The following is a 19764-nucleotide window of genomic DNA, read 5'->3' on the forward strand; positions in this document are numbered from 1 at the left end:
TAAAGTCTAGTACCTTGCCTTGCGTTCAGTAAGCCCTGAATAGTTTAGAGGAGAAGGAGCTGGAGAAGGAGAAGAAAGTTCCCATTCTTGATTGTAATATCTTTTTAATGAGGGACCTATTTAATGACACAGGTAATAATTATTTCAGAGCAGTATATTTGAACCTCCCTGTCATATTCCAATTTCACTTATCTGGGTCATATTCATTTAAACTGATCTCTTCTTCCATTCCAGTCAAATAGATAAGAACGTTGTATTCATGCATTATTAAATATAACTTAAACTTACAGCCTTGCATCTTTATAAACATAAGTGAGTAATATGTGAGAGAGATAGAGAATGAACCCCCTGTCTTCTGGTTAATGTTTAGACAGTCTTGGCACCTCCCAGAAGCAAGAGCTACAGCGAGAGAAGTGGGAGAGGAGCAAGCTGCCAGGCAGAAGCCTCTCTCGGCGTTCCATCAGCAAGGAGAGGTGGGTGGAGACCCTGGTGGTGGCCGACACGAAGATGATTGAGTACCATGGGAGCGAGAATGTGGAGTCCTATATCCTCACCATCATGAACATGGTACGTCAGACCACGTGGGGACAGGGGCAGCTGGTGAATAGATACCACTAGAGGTGCTCCATCCCCCAAACAAGAGACCTTCTTTTGATCCTTTTTTTTTTTTTTTTTTGCGGTACGCGGGCCTCTCACTGTTGTGGCCTCTGCCATTGCGGAGCACAGGCTCTGGATGCGCAGGCTCAGCGGCCATGGCTCACGGGCCCAGCCGCTCCGCGGCATGTGGGATCTTCCCAGACCGGGGCACGAACCCGCGTCCCCTGCATCGGCAGGCGGACTCTCAATCACTGTGCCACCAGGGAAGCCCCCTTTATTTTTTAATTTTTTTTAATTTTTTTTTTGGCTGCACAGCTTGCAGGATCTTAGTGCCCCGACCAGGGATTGAACCGGGCCCTTGGCCCTGAAAGTGCAGAGTCCTAACCACTGGACTGCCAGGGAATTCCCTGGTCCTTTTAATATATATATATATATATATATATATATATATATATATATATGTATATATTTGTATTTATATTTATAAATATATTCCATGCCTAGATAATTAAGTACAAATTAGTCTTTCTCTTAAAAACATGTCTCCTAGGAAAACTTATAATGTATCATGTACATTTTCTACTAGTTACTTATCAAGTGACTCAATCATTTTAGTATGATTTTTTCCTCACTGATTTATATAAGTTCACAAATGAGGAAACTGAGACAAAGAACTAGAACATGATTTCTTCAAGGTAGTTGGAGCTAGAATTGGAATAAAGTTAAGGACCCCTAATTTGAAGCTTCCGTTTTGCCTTGTAATACTTCCTGCTTTCCCACGTGGCCGTATCTCACTCATCTTTGCACTCCACCAAAAATTCCTGATCTATAAGATAAGGAATTATTTCAACTATATTACAGTTCTGTTTCTTCCCCTCCTCCAGCATTTATCTGTTCTCTGTTCATGTGAGCCTAACGGTTTTCCGTTTCTGACTCTAGGTCACCGGGTTGTTCCATAACCCAAGCATTGGCAATGCAATTCACATCGTTGTGGTTCGGCTCATTCTACTTGAAGAAGAAGAGGTAAGGAATAGTTTCCCCACCGGTCTTGTGACCTGGCTCTTCACTCCCTACCTGCTTCCTTCAGAAGAGCTGTGGATGGACAAGAAAGAGGGTACCAGAAAGATGTTTGGAAGCCCATCCGTGTTATTTTCTTGGGAATTCAGGGATGTCAAGTGGGAGATAGAGAACGTTTCCAAGATATACAGACTTGAAATCACCTGACGGTCTTTGTATCCAGTAACTCACAAATCAGATTGACAGCAGTGACTAAGAATGTTCCACAGTGGAAACAGACTAAATCATGTTATGGCTGGGTGATTCAAATAAAAGTTAGGAGAGACATGGAAATACTGAACCTTTTACACCGTTTATTTACCTCTTGCATATTAATACATGTCTCTCGGATCTGGGCCCGCTTGTCTCTCCGCAATTTTACTTGGGGATTCTATCTCTTCTCAGAGACTTAGAGAGCATGTGTATGCTGAGACTCAACTGATACCTCAAACCCAGACCTCCTACTTGAGCTCCAGACTTACATCCAGTTGCTTATTTGACATCTCAACCTGGATGTGTTCTACTCCACTTGAACTTGGAAACTTAGTCCAAAGTGGAATTCTTGATTACTCCCTGCCCGAATCATCTCAGCCCTGCCTTCCACCCTTCCCCTACCCTCCATCTTACCCATCTCAGTAAATGGTGCTATTGTGCACTGTTACATAAGCCTGGGAGTCACTCTTGCTTCCCTCCTTTCTTATCTTCCACGTTCCACAGCAAGGCCCACCGTGCTCCTACCTTCAAAGTGCATCTCAAAATCACCCACTGTTCATCATGTCCACAGTCATTGTGTTGGTTTATGGCTTTTATCATATCCTGCCTAGACTACCACAGTGAGATCCCAAATGCTCTTCCTATTTTAAGCCTTCCCTGACACCCCCAGCACCCTAATCCAATCTCTGCGTAGCAGTTAGAATGGCAATTTTAGATACAAATTGAGTTGCTCCACTGAGCAAAACTATTTAATGGATTTATGTTGTTTTTAGAACAAATTCAGCATTTCTTACTGCGTCCTGCAGAGACATTCATGGTCTAGCCTCCGTCTACCTTTCCATTTTTTCCTTGTGTCACTCTCTGCCTCGCTTACCCCACATCCCCCCACTTTGCCCACCCCCGCACTGGACTTCAGATAGGTTCCAGAACACGCAAGGCCCCCGTCAGCCTCATGGCCTATGCACTTGAGGTTCCCAGTGCCTGAAACACCCCTGCCCTGGCTCTGCTCAGTGGCTGACACCTTCTCACCTCTCAGGCCTCTGTTGAAATGCTGCCTCTTCAGAGAGGTCTCAATGACCAGCCTACCCAAAGCTGGTCCCACTTAACTGTTCTCCATCACAGAAAGTGATTTACTTCCTTTACTGATACCACTCTTACAATTCATTAACAGTCTGTGTATTTGTTTTCTCTTTTCTTATTTATCTCAGCCACCATCAGAATGTGAATTCCATGAGAGCGGTAACTATGTCCCTTTATCCTTGGCTTTGTCTCCAGCACTGAACACAGTGCCTGGCCATGAATGAATGAATAAATAAATGAATGAAGTAAAATTTAGTGAATGACTGAACCGGCCAACCTGATGAAATGACTTTGCAATCTATAGCACTTAGCCAGCAGCTGAGATATGTGAAGAAGGGCATCGTTCAAATCTTCATCAGCAAGAGATCTGAGGTCAAAATGCTCAGGGCAGGGTTGATTGCTTTCGGAGTAGAAGCCTCCAGGCAGAAGATTTTAAAACAACGATCTCTGGAGCCTGATCTTTTTTTCTTTTTCTCCCCTCTACCATCGCTATTTCCCTTAGTCACTCAAGATATACTTTGGGTATCTTGGAATACCGATGGATATATTATTTCCCTTCCTGTAAACCTTTTGTTAAGAAAATTTACCCGAAACTTAGAAACCAGGCAAAACAAAAACTATGTGTCCTTTCAGTGTCTAACATGACCTATGTCACTCTGTGGGAATGTTACTTTGTTTGATTATTATTCATGATTGATTAGGGTCTAGACATGGTAAAGTTAGGTGTTAACATGCAGGAAACTGATAGAGTACAAATGGGTTTTGGACAGTAGAGATGGAAATGATTTGTGTCCAACAAGAAGATAACTCCAAAGACTATGGTTTTATTGGTCTGTGGAACATTATGTAATTTTGTATCTAATGTAGCAGTCTTAGGCCAGCATTCTTTTTTTTTTTTTAAACTGACTATAGTTGCATCAGTTTCATGTATCTGCCTCCGAACCAGCTTTGCCATCTTGCCTGTCTCCTTATTAGTGAGTTAAATTAGTGAGTTAAATATCTTGAACATGTGCTCACTATATATCTGTCTGAGAATTATGTTTTTAACTTTTTGAAAATTATACCTGGATACCTTGGAAGACAAATTTTCACTACTGTATAATGGCCTAGCATATATGCATGCTTAGCTACAGGGGGAAAAAAGGAAGGTTCTTCTGGGTGTGGGAAGGAAAAACCTTTACCCTCTGCAGTTTCAACAGCAGCACTAGTGGGAGCTCAACATGTGGCTTCTGTGGATTTTGGGCCCCTTTTAACTCTGTAGCTCTTCATTCCAGGAAACAATGCCGCCAAAGTCTTGCTTCCAGTGGAATCCTTTGAAAGAACTGGATTGGCCATTACCTCTCTGACCCCACCACAGTTACATTGTTTTTCTTCTTCCCTTCCTCATTTCGCAAGTGCAATGAGACACAAATGATTTGCTGCAAAAATCCACGGCTTCCTTTCTCCCACTTGCCAAATATCTTCCTCATTCAAGCTTTTATAGAATCTCCAAGGGATACAAGGTTCATAATTTGACAACAGAACGGCCAACTCATTGGAGAGTTGCAATTCACAATTCTCATTTTCTTGATTCCCAGATCATGGCTCTAACTATTCTTCACATCTTGGACTAATGAGCAGCCCCATCAACAGCAAACAGCAATGATTCCAGCCCTTAACTTACATCAGGGTAGCAGCCACAGGCAGGAAGTACAGTGTGAGGTACTGGGAGGTGACTGCTCTTGAGCAAGGAGACCTGAGTTCGAGTCCTGACTCTGTCATCATCCCGTAGGTAACTCTGAGAAAGTCACATCATTGCTGCATCCCTCCTTTTTTCTTCATCTGTAAATGAGAAGCACGTTGTGGTACGTCAACTCTATGTCTCATGCTGTGCTAGCTGGTGAGGGTACAAATATGAATCAACGTCGTATTTCTGATTGTGAGGAGCTTAGCATCTCCTGCACAAAGGCACAGAATAGAAAATTTCAAATTGAGCTTGTCATTAATACAAAGAAAAGAAAAAGAGTACCTGGGATAAGGAAGGATACTTGGATGTCTATGCTGGGTTTTAGAGGACAAGAAGAAATTAACCAGTGAGGAAGGACATCCCAGGAAGGGGAACCTAGAAGTAGGGACAATAGCCTTAGTGCTTAAACTAAGCACTAAGCATGCATATATGCTAGACCATTTATCTGTGAGGGGCTGTGAACACACCACTGATCATGAACCACAAAATGGGAGGCTCAGAAACCTTGCTGTGAAAAAAGGAAACAATGAGATTTTGTCAGAGGCAGGAGAGCAGCTGATCGAAACCTGCCCACCTCCGTTCACACCTGGTCTTGTTCCAGTGTTACCTGTCTCTGTGTGTGACATAATCATCCTTCCTGTTGTAGGAGCCAAAGACCCAGAAGGCATCCATGACACCTCCTTCTCCCCGCTCCACCCCGTATCCAGCCCATCATCATGTACTGACAGTTTTCTCTGACCGTCTCATTTACATCACTTTAATTCAAGATACAGTTATCTCTTTCCTGGGCTATAGTTGTATGTACTTTCTGGTCTGCTTGGATTCCTTTTGATCTTGTTTTCTCATTGCAGCCAGGATGATCTCTAAATGGTAATCTGATTATCTCTACCCTCCTGACACCCCTTTCCAAAGCCCATCCCTGGTTTAACGCAATCCAGTGTTTCTCTGTTTCCCTCTCTAATCACTTACTATGCCCTCCTTGCTCTTGAGATAGAGTGATAGTCTTCTACTTATCATGCTTTCTCCTGCTGCTGGTCTTGTTGTTGCCTGGACTGTCTTCCTTTTTGACTTCACTTAGTTAACACCTTCATCCTTCAGATCTCAGCTCAAGTGTCTCCTGGCTCGGGAAGCCTTCCCTGATGTCCATGCCCAGTAATATTTTATTATATACTCCCACAATACTGCATTTCTCCTTCATAGCACATATCCGAATTGTAACTTTACATCTATTTGCCTGACACACTTTCCTCCGTTAGTGTGTAAGACTGGGTCTGGCAAAGGTTGGGTCTGGTGTTACTTGCCACTTAGCCCTACTGTTATATAACAGATAAGAGAAAGAGTGAATGAGTGAGGCCAGCAGTCAGTGGGTGAAGATAAGTGGCCAAGTCATGACAAGCCTGTGGCCCCATAAAGGGGTTTGGATCTAATCCTGTGGGAGTCTCTGGTTGATTCCAAACTGAGAGATGAAATGGAGAGAAAGGCATTAGAGAGATGGCTCTGAGGCTCTGTGGGAAGTGACATGAGGTGGGGAACACTGAGGTAGGTCTCTTCCATCAGTGACTTTCTATGGCTCTCATCTTTCTTATTCAAAGTCATACCTGACAGCTAACAGCATTTTGGACTTCATTTTCTGTGGTGGGTTCCAGAGACTTGGTGATTAACCTACATACATAAAATACAGTTTCTCTATGTCAGTTACTGCCATGTAAAAAACCACTGGGGAATTTCATCACATTTTGAGAATAAATTAGTCGGATGCAATACTAATTTGGGAGCATCCTGGAGACATCTCAAAGAATAGAGGGTCACATTTTGGACCAGTGGAAACTCAGGTACACAAAACCATGAGCATATTAAGACATCATGGTGAGATGAGATTGGCCATGTGTTGATCATTTTTGAAGCTAACTGATGGATTCATGGGGATTTATTACACTACTCCTTCCACTTTTGTATATGTTTGAAATTTTCCATAATAAAAAAGTTTTTAAAAATTAAAAAAAAAAAGACATCAGGGGCCAAGCAATCAGAGTGGCTTCAGAGATGAGCCCGGTTGCTCTCTGTCCTATCCTGCCTCCATCCAGCCCTAAATCAAATTCTCATTTCCACTTTAGGACCCTAGTCCTATCCTTTGAACTTCCATTCTCCCTCAAGGACTTGCACACAAACTTAACCTTTAGCCCTTTCCACTTTAGACCAACTCATTCAATGGCCTCCCTGCTCTACTTTTGGGCTGGGGTTACAGATAGGATTGCTCCCTTCCCTCCTACTCTTGTGAGCAGTTAACATTGTAGTGAGCACAGGTCTATAGGCAGTCCCCCCTCTTTCTAGTCATGTAACCTTTGGTAGGTTACTTATCTGTGTCTCCATTTCTTCATTTGGTAAATATTTACTTCCTAGGGTTGCTATGAGAATCAAACATGTTAATTCACGTAATAGTCAGCCTCGTATCTGGCTTGTAGAAACCACTCCATCAGTGTTACTTGTCAGTATCATTCTTATTCTTATCATTGTCATCATCATCAGGTCCCACAACAACCCTGGAAACTTGTTACTGTGATACTCATTTCACAGATGAGGAAACTGTACCAAAGTCCTTGACAGAAAACAGAAAACCTAAAGGAGAAGATTAGAATCATAAGAAGTTGGAGACTTCTTTTAAGAACAGGCTGGAGACAAAACTGGGATGGGAGCGAGTTGGGATGACGCCAGCCAGATGGGCCCCAGGTCGCTGTGCCATTGAGGGGTAGAGCCTGCGGGTGTCAGGCTGGCTTGAAGGAGCTGCAGTAGAGCTGACAGACGGGAGGGAGATGACTTTTCATAGAGGATTTCGCTCTTGGTCTCAGAGTGATTTAGTGTTGGGTTCACTTCTGTGAGCCTCTGGGGTTAAAAGCCTGTTAACTCCGGCAGTTCAGACTGGTGACTTCCCTGCCCCCAGGGTGATTTGTGGGTCTGTTATAACCTATAGAACTGCTGCTTTTTCAAGATAAATGTCAAAAATAAGGTAAATGAATTCGTACATTCATCACTTTTTTAAAAAATCAAGTATCTCGGGCTTCCCTGGTGGCGCAGTGGTTAAGAATCCTCCTGCCAATGCAGGGGACACGGGTTCGAGCCCTGGTCTGGGAAGATCCCACGTGCCGCGGAGCTCTTGCGCCATAACTACTGAGCCTACACGCCTAGAGCCCGTGCTCCGCAACAAGAGAAGCCACTGCAATGAGAAGACCGCGCACCGCGACAAAGAGTAGCCCCTGCTCGCTGCAAGTAGAGAAAGCCCACGCTCAGACACGAAGACACAGTGCAGCCAAAAATAAATTAATTAATTTTTTAAAAAATCAAGTATCTCTTCCTTTGATCATCAGATGAGTTATTCCACTTTACTGCTTTTCCCTTCTCTGCCTGTTCTCTTTCTTCCAGGAACCTAAGCCTGGCTAGCAGAGCAGGATCAGATTGTGCGTTGAATCGCAAATTCTCAAGGAAATCAATACATGATTTTTTTTCATTGTAAAGAGAGAGCTTACAAAGAGAACAATTTATAATAAAAGCCATGTTCTTGCAAGATCATCTTCTCTCTCCCATTTGGGACTCTTTCTGCGAGCCACCACTGATTTCCTCTAGGTCACCTCCCTGTCCAATCAGGTCACATACTCAAATAAATAGGAAAGGGGAAGTGGGAAGTGAATTGGACTTGTTTTAGAAAATGAGGTGAGAAAAAATGATGAAAGAACAAAAAGGGAAATCTATTTTTGTTTTCAAAGGAAATACGAAAAAAATTTGTCTGGATGGGGGTTTGTTTTGACAAGCTCGAATAATGACGAGGATGCTTTATAGGAAATGTTTGGTACTGTACAAGTCTCCCCTTATTCATTGTGTGCCAGTGTGATCTCTCCAAAGCTCCTCTGTATCTTGTGTGTGCTGAGGGCTGCATGGTGTTGAGGTGTAGCTAATAACACTAACCAAGGCTCCTGGGATCAAGTACATTCAAGAAACTGAGAAAGTGTTGGACTTAACCTCTTATGAGACTTGGAGATAAAAAGGCTGAGGAGGCTGAAAAGAGTGGTGCTTAATTCAAACTTCCTGGAAGAGTCACGACATCTAGCAGACAAGCAGTAAGCACTGAACTTGTGTTAAATGCCACATACTGCAGATGAAAATTCTGTACAAGGGCAAGGCACCCAGCTACAAATGACCAGCAACTCTTGCTTTGCCTGTAAGAGGAACTGACAGAGGCAACAGGGAGAAAGCAAGCAAGATTTGGGGACAGACTTTGGGCCAATATTTTTTTTCTCATGTCAATGAAAATTCCATTAACTATCAAGTTAAGAAGATTAAAAAAAGGGAATTTTATTTGAGCTAAACTGAGGGTTATAAACCGGGAACAGATTCTCAGAAAGCTCTGAGAATAACATCACACAGTTTTAACATTTTAACCTAGTGCAGCAAGTGCTGTGAACCAAGATGCACAAGATGTATTTGTAGGAAACGACTCCAGACTGGGGGCAGGGAATGCTCCTTGGAAATGCCCCAATTGAATCTTAAAGAATTAATGGATGCTGAGTAAGTTAAAGGGAGTAAATGATGAGAGAAAGGAGGTGTTCTAGGCAGAGCAAGCAGCCAGAAGAAAGCAAGGAGAAACATAACGTGTGCGTGGGCCTGGGGGAAATGGTGATACAGGCAGTTTGAATGTTGCTGGAACATAAACTATAAGATTGAAAATGAAGGGAAGGCTTCCTGGAGGTTAGACTTTAAAGGGTCTTGAGTCTTACATGGTGATATGAGCAGACTTTGATTTTGGCTAGATTAACTTGGCAATGGCAAGGAGGATAGATTTATCTAATTTTTTATTTTATTTATTTATTTAGTTTTTTGGCTGCGTCGGGTCTTAGTTGCAGCACACAGGGTCTCCGTTGAGGCATACGGGTTTTTTCATTGTGGTGGGGGCTCTTCGTTGTGGTGTGTGGGCTTCTCCCTAGTTGTGGCATGTGGGTTCTCTCTCTCTAGTTGTGGCACGCAGGCTCCAGGGCGCGTGGGCTCTGTAGTTTGTGGCACACGGGCTCTCTCGTTGAGGCACGCGAGCTCAGTATTTGTGGTACGTGGGCTTAGTTGCCCCGCGACATGTGAGATCTTAGTTCCCTGACCAGGGATCGAACCCACATCCCCTGCATTGGAAGGCGGATTCTTTACCACTGGACCACCAGGGAAGTCCTGGGAGGATAGATTTAAAGAGAAGAAAGAAGGAAAACAGTTAAGAGATGCTGTAAGAATTAATCCAGGCATAAAATGATGAGGGTTTGAGCTAGGGCAGTTGGGAGTAAAGATGGAGAGGAGGTAAAGTTAGCAGCACATCATGACAGATTGAGATGCCGAATAAGGAGAGAGGAGAGACCAGCAGGAGGACACTGATGGTGGTTCCTGTAACTAAGAGGATGCAGGAAGAATAGCAGGTTAACGTGGAGAGAAAGGATTTCAGGGTTGCTGAGCTGTGGGTACCTCTGGTGCCATCTGGAAGGGGGTGTCCATCAAGAGATTTGGGTACGTGAGTTTGAACTCCAGGAGAGGTTTGGAATGAGATTGAGATTTGAGAGTTAATAGTGTATAGGTGATTTCCCAAAATACAACTGTGATTGAGAGTGAACTAGCAATGAGCCAAAAGCAGGGCAGAAGAGCCCATAAAGGAGCCCAAGAAGTGGCCGGAGAGTAAAACGAGGAAGGAGAGCTGGGGATCTTGGAAGGAGAGGGTCTCTGCCTGTGTTTGTCTCCTTTCTGGTGGTGGGAGTGTGAGGTGGGGGAGATAAATAAGTGATAACCATTGATAGCTGAATTGCTAATTCTTTGCAGTTATTCAAACAGAAGGTTTAGAGAAGTCTTCAATAGTTTGGAAACCACAATTCCTGGATTAGTAGCTGCATACCTTGCATCACAACCTTGCTCTGCCAAAACCTGCTGAATTACTCCCCTCTCTGGCCTGGATTTCCTCACTGTTGAAATGAGACGATTGGGTTTATGGTTCCCAAGATCCTTCAGGGAAATGGGCTCGTAGTAACGATGGGAAAATTGGAGGCAGGATTTATGCTGCAGCATCTGGAAGATGACTGCTTTCCCCGTGACAGTGAAGATATGTCCTTGTTGACACTGAATTTGGCTCAGAATCCAGGGACAGTGGATGTTTGTAAACATTCACTTTTCCTCAAACAGACACATGTGGATTGGTATGTAAATTCTTCCAAAATTGTGAGTCCAGCCAGTGTATAAAAGGACAGTATAGCACAGGGAGGTCAGCTCTGTGGTTTGTGACCAGCTAGAGGGGTGGGATAGGGAGGGTGGGAGGGAGGGAGATGCAAGAGGGAGGGGATATGGGGATATATGTATATGTATAGCTGATTCACTTTGTTATAAAGCAGAAACTAACACACCGTTGTAAAGCAATTATACTCCAATAAAGATGTTTAAAAAAAAAAGGACAATATTGAAGGAAAAATTTGATTTTTTTCCAGTCTGACAATATCCCACCTTGAACTGTGTACCCCCTCCAGGGACTGTGAGCCACAGGAGGACATTTCGAGAGGGGCTCCATCTGCTTCTGCCTGTGTGGCCACCTTGGCTCTAACAAGCTTTTACATTCATGGCTATTTAAATAGGGAACTTAACTGAACCTCAGAGAGGGTGTGTGGGTATGTGGGTCTGTGATGTGTGGGCTCGTCCTACCCACTGTAACCCATCTGAAAGATTATAGGTTCCCTTTGATTCAAAACTCTGGGAACTCACACGTATTTAATTAGTAACCCACATAGACTCATACTGAAAAGTGCTTTATAACAGCAGTCCCCAACCTTTCTGGCACCAGGGACCTGTTTCGTGGAAGTCAATTTTTCCACTGACGGCGGCAGGGGGGATGGTTCAGATGGTAATGTCAGCGATCAGGGCGCAGGGGTTTCAGGTGGTGAAGTGAGCGATGGGGAGCGATGGGGAGCAGCAGGTGAAGCTTCACTCGTTCGCTTGCCTGCTGCGCACCTCCTGCTGTGCGGCCCAACTCCTAACAGGCCACGGACTGGTACCGGCCCACGGCCCGGGGGTTGGGGACCCCTGCTTTATAAGACCTTCTATTGCAACCCTCTAGCCTTGATTCAGATCAGTTATCATTTTTAAGGTATTAAAATTTTTTTTGAGGTAATTGTAGATTCACATGCAGTTGTAAGAAGTGGTACAGAGAAATCCCATATACCTTTCCCCCAGTTTCCCCCAGTGGTAACATCTCTTATAACTTTGGTACAACATTAGAACCAATAAATTGATATTCATACAAACCACCTACCTTATTCAGATTTCACCAGTTTTACAAGCACTAATTGATGTATGTGTGTGTGTGTGTGTATTCACAGTTAGGTCTATGCAATTTTAACATGTATAGATTTCTGGAACATTTGCCACAGTACAGAACAGTTCCATTACAAAGATCCCTCATGCTACCCTTTTGTACCTCCCTTCTGTCTACCGGCCTAACTCCTGGAAAGCACTAATCTGTTCTACGTCTGTATAATTTTGTCATTTCAAGAATGTTATATAAATGGAATCATATAGTATATAACCTCTTGAGATTGGATTGTTTTCATTTAGTGTAATTCCCTTGAGATCCGTCCAAGTTGTGTGTATGGAGAATTTGTTCCTTTTTGGTCCTAAGTAGCATTCCATGGTATATAACAGTTTATTTAGCCATTCACTCATTGAGGGACATTTGGGTTGTTTCCAGTTTTCTGCTATCATGCATGAAGCTGCTATGAACATTCCACTACAGGCTTTTGTGTGAGCATAAGTCTTCATTTCTCTGGGACAAATGTCCAGGAATGTACTTGCTGGGTCATAGGGTAGTTGCATGTTTAGTTTTTTAAGAAACTTCAGACTGTTTTCCATAGCGGCTATACCATTTTACGTTCTCACCGGCAGTGTACGAGTGACCCAATTTTACCACATCCTTACCATTGTTTGGGTGCTGTCACTTTTTAAAATTTTAGTCATTCTGATAGGCAGGTAGTGATATCTCATTGTGGTTTTAATTTGCAGTTCTCTGACGGCTAATGAGGTTCAACATCTTTTTGTTGTGCTTATTCGCCGTCTGTATATCCCCTTCAGTGAAATGTCTCTTCATGTCTTTTGCCTGTTTTCTCATTGTTCTTTTACTGTTGAGTTTTGAGAGATCTTTAGATTTTCTAGAGGCAAGTCCTTTGACAGCTATATGGCTTACAAATACTTTCTCTCACTCTGTAGCTCATCTTTTCATTCTCTTCACAAGTTTCTCTCAGAGCAAAAGTTTTTCATTTGGATGAGGTCCAATTTTTCAGTTTTTCCTTTTCTGGATCATCTGATTAGTATCCAGTCTCTGAACTCTTTCCCTAGGGACCCAAGATTTTCCCCTATGATTTTTTTCGAAAGTTTTATATTTTACATTTCAGTCTGTGATACATCTTGAGATAATTTTTGTATAAGGTGTGAAGTTTAGATCAAGACTCATGTCATTCCTCAGAATTTTGTAATTTTCCAGATACAGATCCTGTGCATGTTTTGTTAGATTTATACCACTTTCATTTTCTTTGGAACAATGCAAAATGGCATGATTTTTTAATTAATGAGTATTCTTTCAGAGACTTCCTCCCCCCAAAACAAACAAACAAACAAATGTAGGGTTTAAAACAAACCTCAAAGCAATCTAATCATAGCTAATGTTTTGTCTGATAACTTGCCTTCTTGTCTGAAGGGGAAGTAAGACACCTTTCTAATGAGGCTGGTCACCGATTAGAAGTACAGCTTCATCAAGGAGCCCCTGTTCTCATAGTCTTTGATTCAGTAACTGACCTGAGTGACCTTCAGCTAGTTCTTCACTTCTCTGAGGTTTAACTTCCTCTTATTATAAAATGAAAATAACAATGCTTTCTTTACAAGTAACCTGAGAAGATGAAATTAAATTAGAGAATTTATGTGAAAATATCTGGCACATAAGTAAATGATCAAGAAATGTTTCTTTCCTTCCTTTTCTCCTTTCCCATCCTTCTACCCTCCACCCTCACTCCTTTTCTTTCCTCCATTTGTAATTCATGCCACCTAGCCAGTTCCTTATGGTGGGTGTGGGATGTTTGTTCCAGTAGGGTTCCTGTTCTAACTACAGTTTTACTAGTTGAATAGGAGACTGACTCACCTGTGCCCAGCTAGTCCCCAGAACCTCTCTCCCTCCACCACCATATACCCTATAATGGATGATATAATGATGAGGATTGTTAAATAATGAAGTCTGTTGCTTTTATTTAAATTCTTTACACTAGGGAGTTCAGTGAGTTTTTATGAGCGATGAGCCACCTGTCTGTGTTTTCATGAAGGGAAGGTGATCTATGGTAGTCAATTAGCATGGGTGGGGGGACCTGGGAGTACCTCTGACAAGCAACTGAAGCCTCTCAGGCCTTGTTGGATTTGGGTGTGGGCCTTAGCAAAATACAGAATATAGAGAAGCAAGCTCATAGTTTGATGTAGAGACAGCCCTGAAGACCTTGGGCCGAGCCCAGAGTAATAGACTTGGATTGGAGTGAGCCAAGGGAGGTAGTCATTCTCCACGTAGAATCCACCCTGTTTAAGAGATGGCACTATACAGAGATCCCGAAGAAATGAGGCAAGGGAAAGGAATTTCTCCTTTAGAAATTCGAATTAAACTGGAGCCCTTCTAGGGCTGATTATCCCTTTTTTCTTCTCTCCCATTTGACAAGTGTTCATCCAGTTAATTTGGAACAAGCCCTCTCCTTCCATCTCCAATAGTAACTGGGGGCCAGCTAGATATGACTCAGGAGCCCTTGAAGTTGCAGGCTGGGGCATCTACCCCAGCGTCCTAATTGTTGTCAGACAATCAATGATCCTAACTGGTTAAAAGCCTGGAGAGATTATGTCACCCTCTGCCCTTTACCCACAGATGTCAAACCAAGATGGAAACCATGGGCAAGGAAACATCCAGTACATCCTTGCAGGATACCTCATGAAAGGAAGATGCTTTTTGTTGAAAATCTATTCATTTTGCATTAGAAATAAAAATGTCTCTTTGGAATTGTGTTAGCTTAGGAAGAAGAGAACCAGTAGAAATAGAACTTCAAACAGATCTTGGTCTTTGCTAATATATTTTTAGTTTTTCTTCAAGGGCTACTTGTCCCAGTAATAATTTCTATCCTGCAGTTCTCCCCTTTGTGTTCTTTTAGTGGAAGTCGTGGGAATGATCATGTTTAGAGAAGGGGGTTGGCCCAGAGGAGTACATTGGCCTCCCTGAATTCTTGCCAGATGTCTGGGACACCCACCCAGAGCTCATCTCACCTAGCTGCTTCTGAAGACTAAAGTGATGGGCTCTGACCAGAAAAATCACCCATGCCAATCTCTTCCTCTTCTTTCTCCAGCAAGGATTGAAAATAGTTCACCATGCAGAGAAGACACTGTCCAGCTTCTGTAAGTGGCAGAAGAGCATCAATCCCAAGAGTGACCTCAACCCTGCCCATCATGATGTGGCCGTCCTTCTCACCAGGTACCCCAGAGCCAGGGGCTGCCAGGCAGGGAGGGCTGGCAAGTGAAAGGGTTGCCAGGTATTCAACCTCATGAGATTCTTCTGCTCTTTGCTGCTCTTGCCATTTAAAAGGCAACGTCTATCAACTAGACACTTCCTGACTCCCATACCAGTAAGGGAGCAGTCAGCAAACTTGCTCAATGTGCACAGCTCTCTGTGTTAATAAACTGCATCTGCTCTTTCCTATCCCAGTGATGATTTCATCTTTAAAACTGGCTTTTCGGTGCAGCTCTATAAACAGGAAGCTTGTTAGCAGATCCTCATTAAAGGCTCCTTTAACTCTTAACCATGGAATTTCTCATCCTTTAATTTTCTTTTTAAAAATTTCCTCCAATTTAGAAAGCTGCAACTATCTCTAAAGAAATCAGTCCTCCTTGTAACCCATCTCTGACTGATGTTGAAGACAGAATATGGGGAGAAGGTCCTCCCCTGAATAGGAAGAGTGGTTTGCTTGCGCCTTTCTCCCTTTTACCCTCATGAAGATACTATTTGTTCTGACTACAGAGTGACCCTGTGGTGCTAAAGAAGAACTGTCAGACCTTCTAGGACTCATAGCTGTGAAAAGCTAGTGAATTTACCTGATCAACCTAGGCTCTTGGAATGCTGTGTTTGCTCATTGATTCATTAAATATTTTTTGAGTACCTACTATGTAACAGACACTATTTTAATCTAGACAAATGAAGCTCTTAATGGGGGGAAAGTAAGTTTTCACTGGGCACTCCTATGCACATTCAGACACATCCTGAAATCCAGAGATGTGTAGTGGAAGAGGCCTTTCAGCCTGGCCCTCCAGCTGAAGAGACCCTCATGAGCGGAAAGGCCCTGGGTGTCTGTTTGGTGTCCCTGGGGAGGACAGGCTGCCCCTGAACACCTTGACTTGTCATCTGTCCCTTTGACAGGGTTATCCCAGTGCATAGGTTATGTACAAGGGATGTACATGACCTATGTACACCCTATCCAAATTTCTGCCTTACCCTGACCCAAAATTCCAATCATCAGAATCACTCTTTTGAGTGATAGTATCAAAACTTCGGTTGAATGCAAATACATTCCAAAATAAATCCGTGGCATAAACCTATTACGTTAGGTTCATTAGGTCTTATGACACCTGGGTTGATCATAGCTCCCCTGGGAAATAGGTTGGTGTGGGTGTAGAATGTAAGCACAGAGGCTTTGGGGAGCCAACAGGCAGCCAGGGAACATGAGGACCCAGGCAAGTGGCCAGGGGAAGACTTCGGTCTAGGCAGGACCTGACTATAGGGAAGAACCCTGGATCATGGGACCAGCATCGGCCACCTGGCAGCTGTGTCTCAGCACCGTCTCCTTTCTTTCCCTGAAAGCAGAAATAGTTTCTCCTCTCATTCGCACATGCATAAATCAGTGAGTTAATGATAGTTGGCCTTTAGGGAGTATTTGACACGGGCCAGGCCCTATGCTACATCTGTTAGAACAATCATCATTCCATTTAATCCCCACAACAACCCTGGTAGTTCATTACTGTCAATCATTCCTATTGTACAGATGGGGAAACTGAGGCTTAATTATGTCACTTGCCCAAAATCTCACTGCTTTTAACAGGTACAGTAGAGACTTAAATCCAGGTAGCTTGACCCCAATAGCCATACTATTACTCAGTAAGGATACGAAGGATCTGTTCTCCTTTTTTCTTACTGTGATAGTTTTTCTTCCTTAGAACAGGGGTCAGGTTTCAAGCTTTGATGAACCTTACCAACTCCTAGACAGTAGAGAGAATTTCAAGTTCTGAAGCAGGATTTCTCAATATCAACACCATTGACATTTTGGGTTGGCTAATTCTTTGCTGTGAGGGGCTGTGCATTAAAGTGTATTTAACAGTATCCCTGGGGGTTTCCCTGGTGGTCCAGTGGTTAAGAATCCACCTTCCAATGCAGGGGACGTGGGTTCGATCCCTGGTCTGGGAACTAAGATCCCACACGCCACGGGGCCACTAAGCCTGTGTGCCACAGCTACAGACCCCACGCACTCGGGAGCCCACACACCACAACTAGAGAGAAACCCACGGGCCACAAGAAAAGATCCTGCATGCCACAGCTAAGACCCAACGTAGCCATAAATAAATAAATATCAGAAAAAAACAAAACAAAACACAGTATCCCTGGCCTCTATCCATGAGATGGCAGTAGCACCCTCCTCGAAGTTGTGACAGCTAAAATTGTCTCCAGATGTTGCCAGATGTTCCCTAGGAGGGTGCAGGGAACAAAAATCAACCCCTGTTGAGAACCTCTGCTCTGAAGAAATAGGTAGGCTCAGGAAGGGAGGGAAGTATAAGGCTGAACTTGCTTCTGGAGGACTACGCTGAGATCCACTTCAACAGAGCTCGCTATAGAGGTGCATTCAGTAGAAGGTGGGTTTGGTGTGAACACGCCTTGTGAAATGGGGCTGGTGGCTGCATGCCAAGGCGTGTTTTCTCTTTTACTATCCTCAGTGCATGGCGGAGGTGGAGCTGATCTCCTCCTGGAGCTCTTTGCCTGCAAGACCACCCCTATCTTACAATCCTTTTGTTACCTGCTTTTATCTTCTTTAGTGCTGGATACTTAATAGGCACTCAATGAACAGTTATTTAAGGGACCCAACTTCCTGCACTTTCAGAAAGTTGGTAGATTACCAAAAAGCATCATTCATCTTTTCCCAGCAGCTCCATGCAGACCTAGACTTTTTTTTTTTTAATGAAATAATAAAAAGTAAATCTAGCAGTAGGGGTGGAAAAGCGTTTGGTCGGTCCTCCCACAGACTCAGAAATTATTTGAAATGCTTGGGCTATATGATCCAATCTAGCTCTCCAACACGGAACTACCACTGCTAGTAGGGGTGCGGATTCACATCTGCTGCGCATGCTGGGAGATGACAGTTGGCTTTCTCCTGTTCCATTGTCCCAGCCATTGCCTCTTGGAGAACTGAGAACTTATGGGGGTTCTCAGAGCCTGAACCTTTTCTATGGCCCAATGGACACAAAAAGCAGACCATTTATTGCCAGAAATCACACCCACACAAACCCCATGATCTGAAGGTCTGCAACCAGCTAAAGCTCAGAACCCTGTTGGCGTTTGTGCTAGTCTTTCTTGTCAAAGACTTCTTGAACTAAAGAAAACCATACAACTAATTAACGACTCTTCAAAACTCTTGTCACTGATTGAAATGAGCCCTTCTAGGATATGGGAGCACATTTTTATATTTAAAAGCTGTAACTAGTATTTTGTAAGATCCTAGGAGTGTTTGTGTGTCCATCCCCTCCCATATGCAGTATTGTTAGGGTGGTGGAACTGGAGAGACCATTAATTTGATCTCTGGATGGGTTGATTGCACCAATTCCCTTTTTCATGAATGACTAAAAATTCTCAGATGAGTTTTGATGACAGACCTCAGAACAACCAAAAAGGTGTTTCATGTCTGAAAAAACCTCAGCCACTGATGGTTCTCCCTTCCCTATTTAAAAGTTCAAATTAATTCCAGTTTTCAGTCAAATCCTTCCCTTATGGGTCAAATAATATAATTTGGCCTCTTGAGATTAAGAGCAAAAACAATTCAAGGTAAAACATTTGCCATAATTTCCTACCTTTTTCAGGTGTTAGTGAGATTCAATCATCAAGTGGTGAAATCAGAATAATTCTAGTGAATTCAAAATTGCTCCCTCATTCGTATGGACTATTAAAACAATTTTAATCATGCTTTACAGACCATATTGAATGTGAATTAATACCCAGATTTTTTCCAGGAGGGTTTTTTTTTTTCTAGATGTTTCTTTGAGTACCTCCTCATCTCTGTTCTTTACTTTCAGAAAAGACATCTGTGCTGGTGTCAATCGCCCCTGTGAGACTCTGGGTCTGTCCCACCTGTCGGGAATGTGCCAGCCTCACCGGAGTTGTAACATCAATGAAGATTCTGGACTCCCCTTGGCTTTCACAATTGCCCATGAGCTTGGACACAGGTAAAGGGCCAAGGAAACTGAGATCTCTTCCTCATGTTCATGCATCAGTATCAGTAGAGGGAATGGAGGGAAACTTAAACAGGGTGTCAGGAGAATCTGATTGCATTGTGGCTTGAGAATCACCCTCTTAACTCTCTGCTTCCTCACCTGTAAAGGGGGGAATGGGGAATCACACATGACAAAGATTCCACTGTCTTCTCTGCTCTGACCCCTTGTACCATCGACATCACAGAATCAAAGAGGCCACTGCAATTCTCTGAGTTAGAATGAAGCGAGCAGAAACAAGGAGACAAGCTTTAACTTAATTGATTAATTCAGGAATAACAATCCCTATTTAGTTCTTATGAAACTGTAATATTGTTAATATCACTAAAAAGTCATAAACCTTAACATTTTATGCCAGGTGCTTTGCATTGTGTCACTGAATCCTCTCAACAACATTATGAAGTAGATACTATTGTTAGTCCCATTTTACTTATATGTATTAAAGGAGAACACTGAATAAAGAAAAACTGGAAAACTGCTATAAACTTGGAAAGCCCAGC

At 43.1% G+C, this 19764-nt stretch overlaps 1 protein-coding gene across 1 annotated transcript in view; it reads left to right on the forward strand.

Annotated features, from left to right (window-relative positions):
• The window catches only part of ADAMTS12 (ADAM metallopeptidase with thrombospondin type 1 motif 12), a 393027-nt gene that overhangs the window by 219138 nt on the left and 154125 nt on the right, over positions 1-19764 (forward strand). Inside the window, 4 exon segments of the mRNA XM_082836323.1 lie at positions 371-567; positions 1537-1620; positions 15091-15215; positions 19070-19219. Of these exon segments, the coding sequence (XP_082692449.1) occupies positions 371-567; positions 1537-1620; positions 15091-15215; positions 19070-19219 (556 nt within the window).

This window comes from Leucopleurus acutus, assembly GCF_964270905.1.
Source record: "Leucopleurus acutus genome assembly, chromosome: 3".
Classification (NCBI taxonomy): Eukaryota; Metazoa; Chordata; class Mammalia; order Artiodactyla; family Delphinidae; genus Leucopleurus; species Leucopleurus acutus.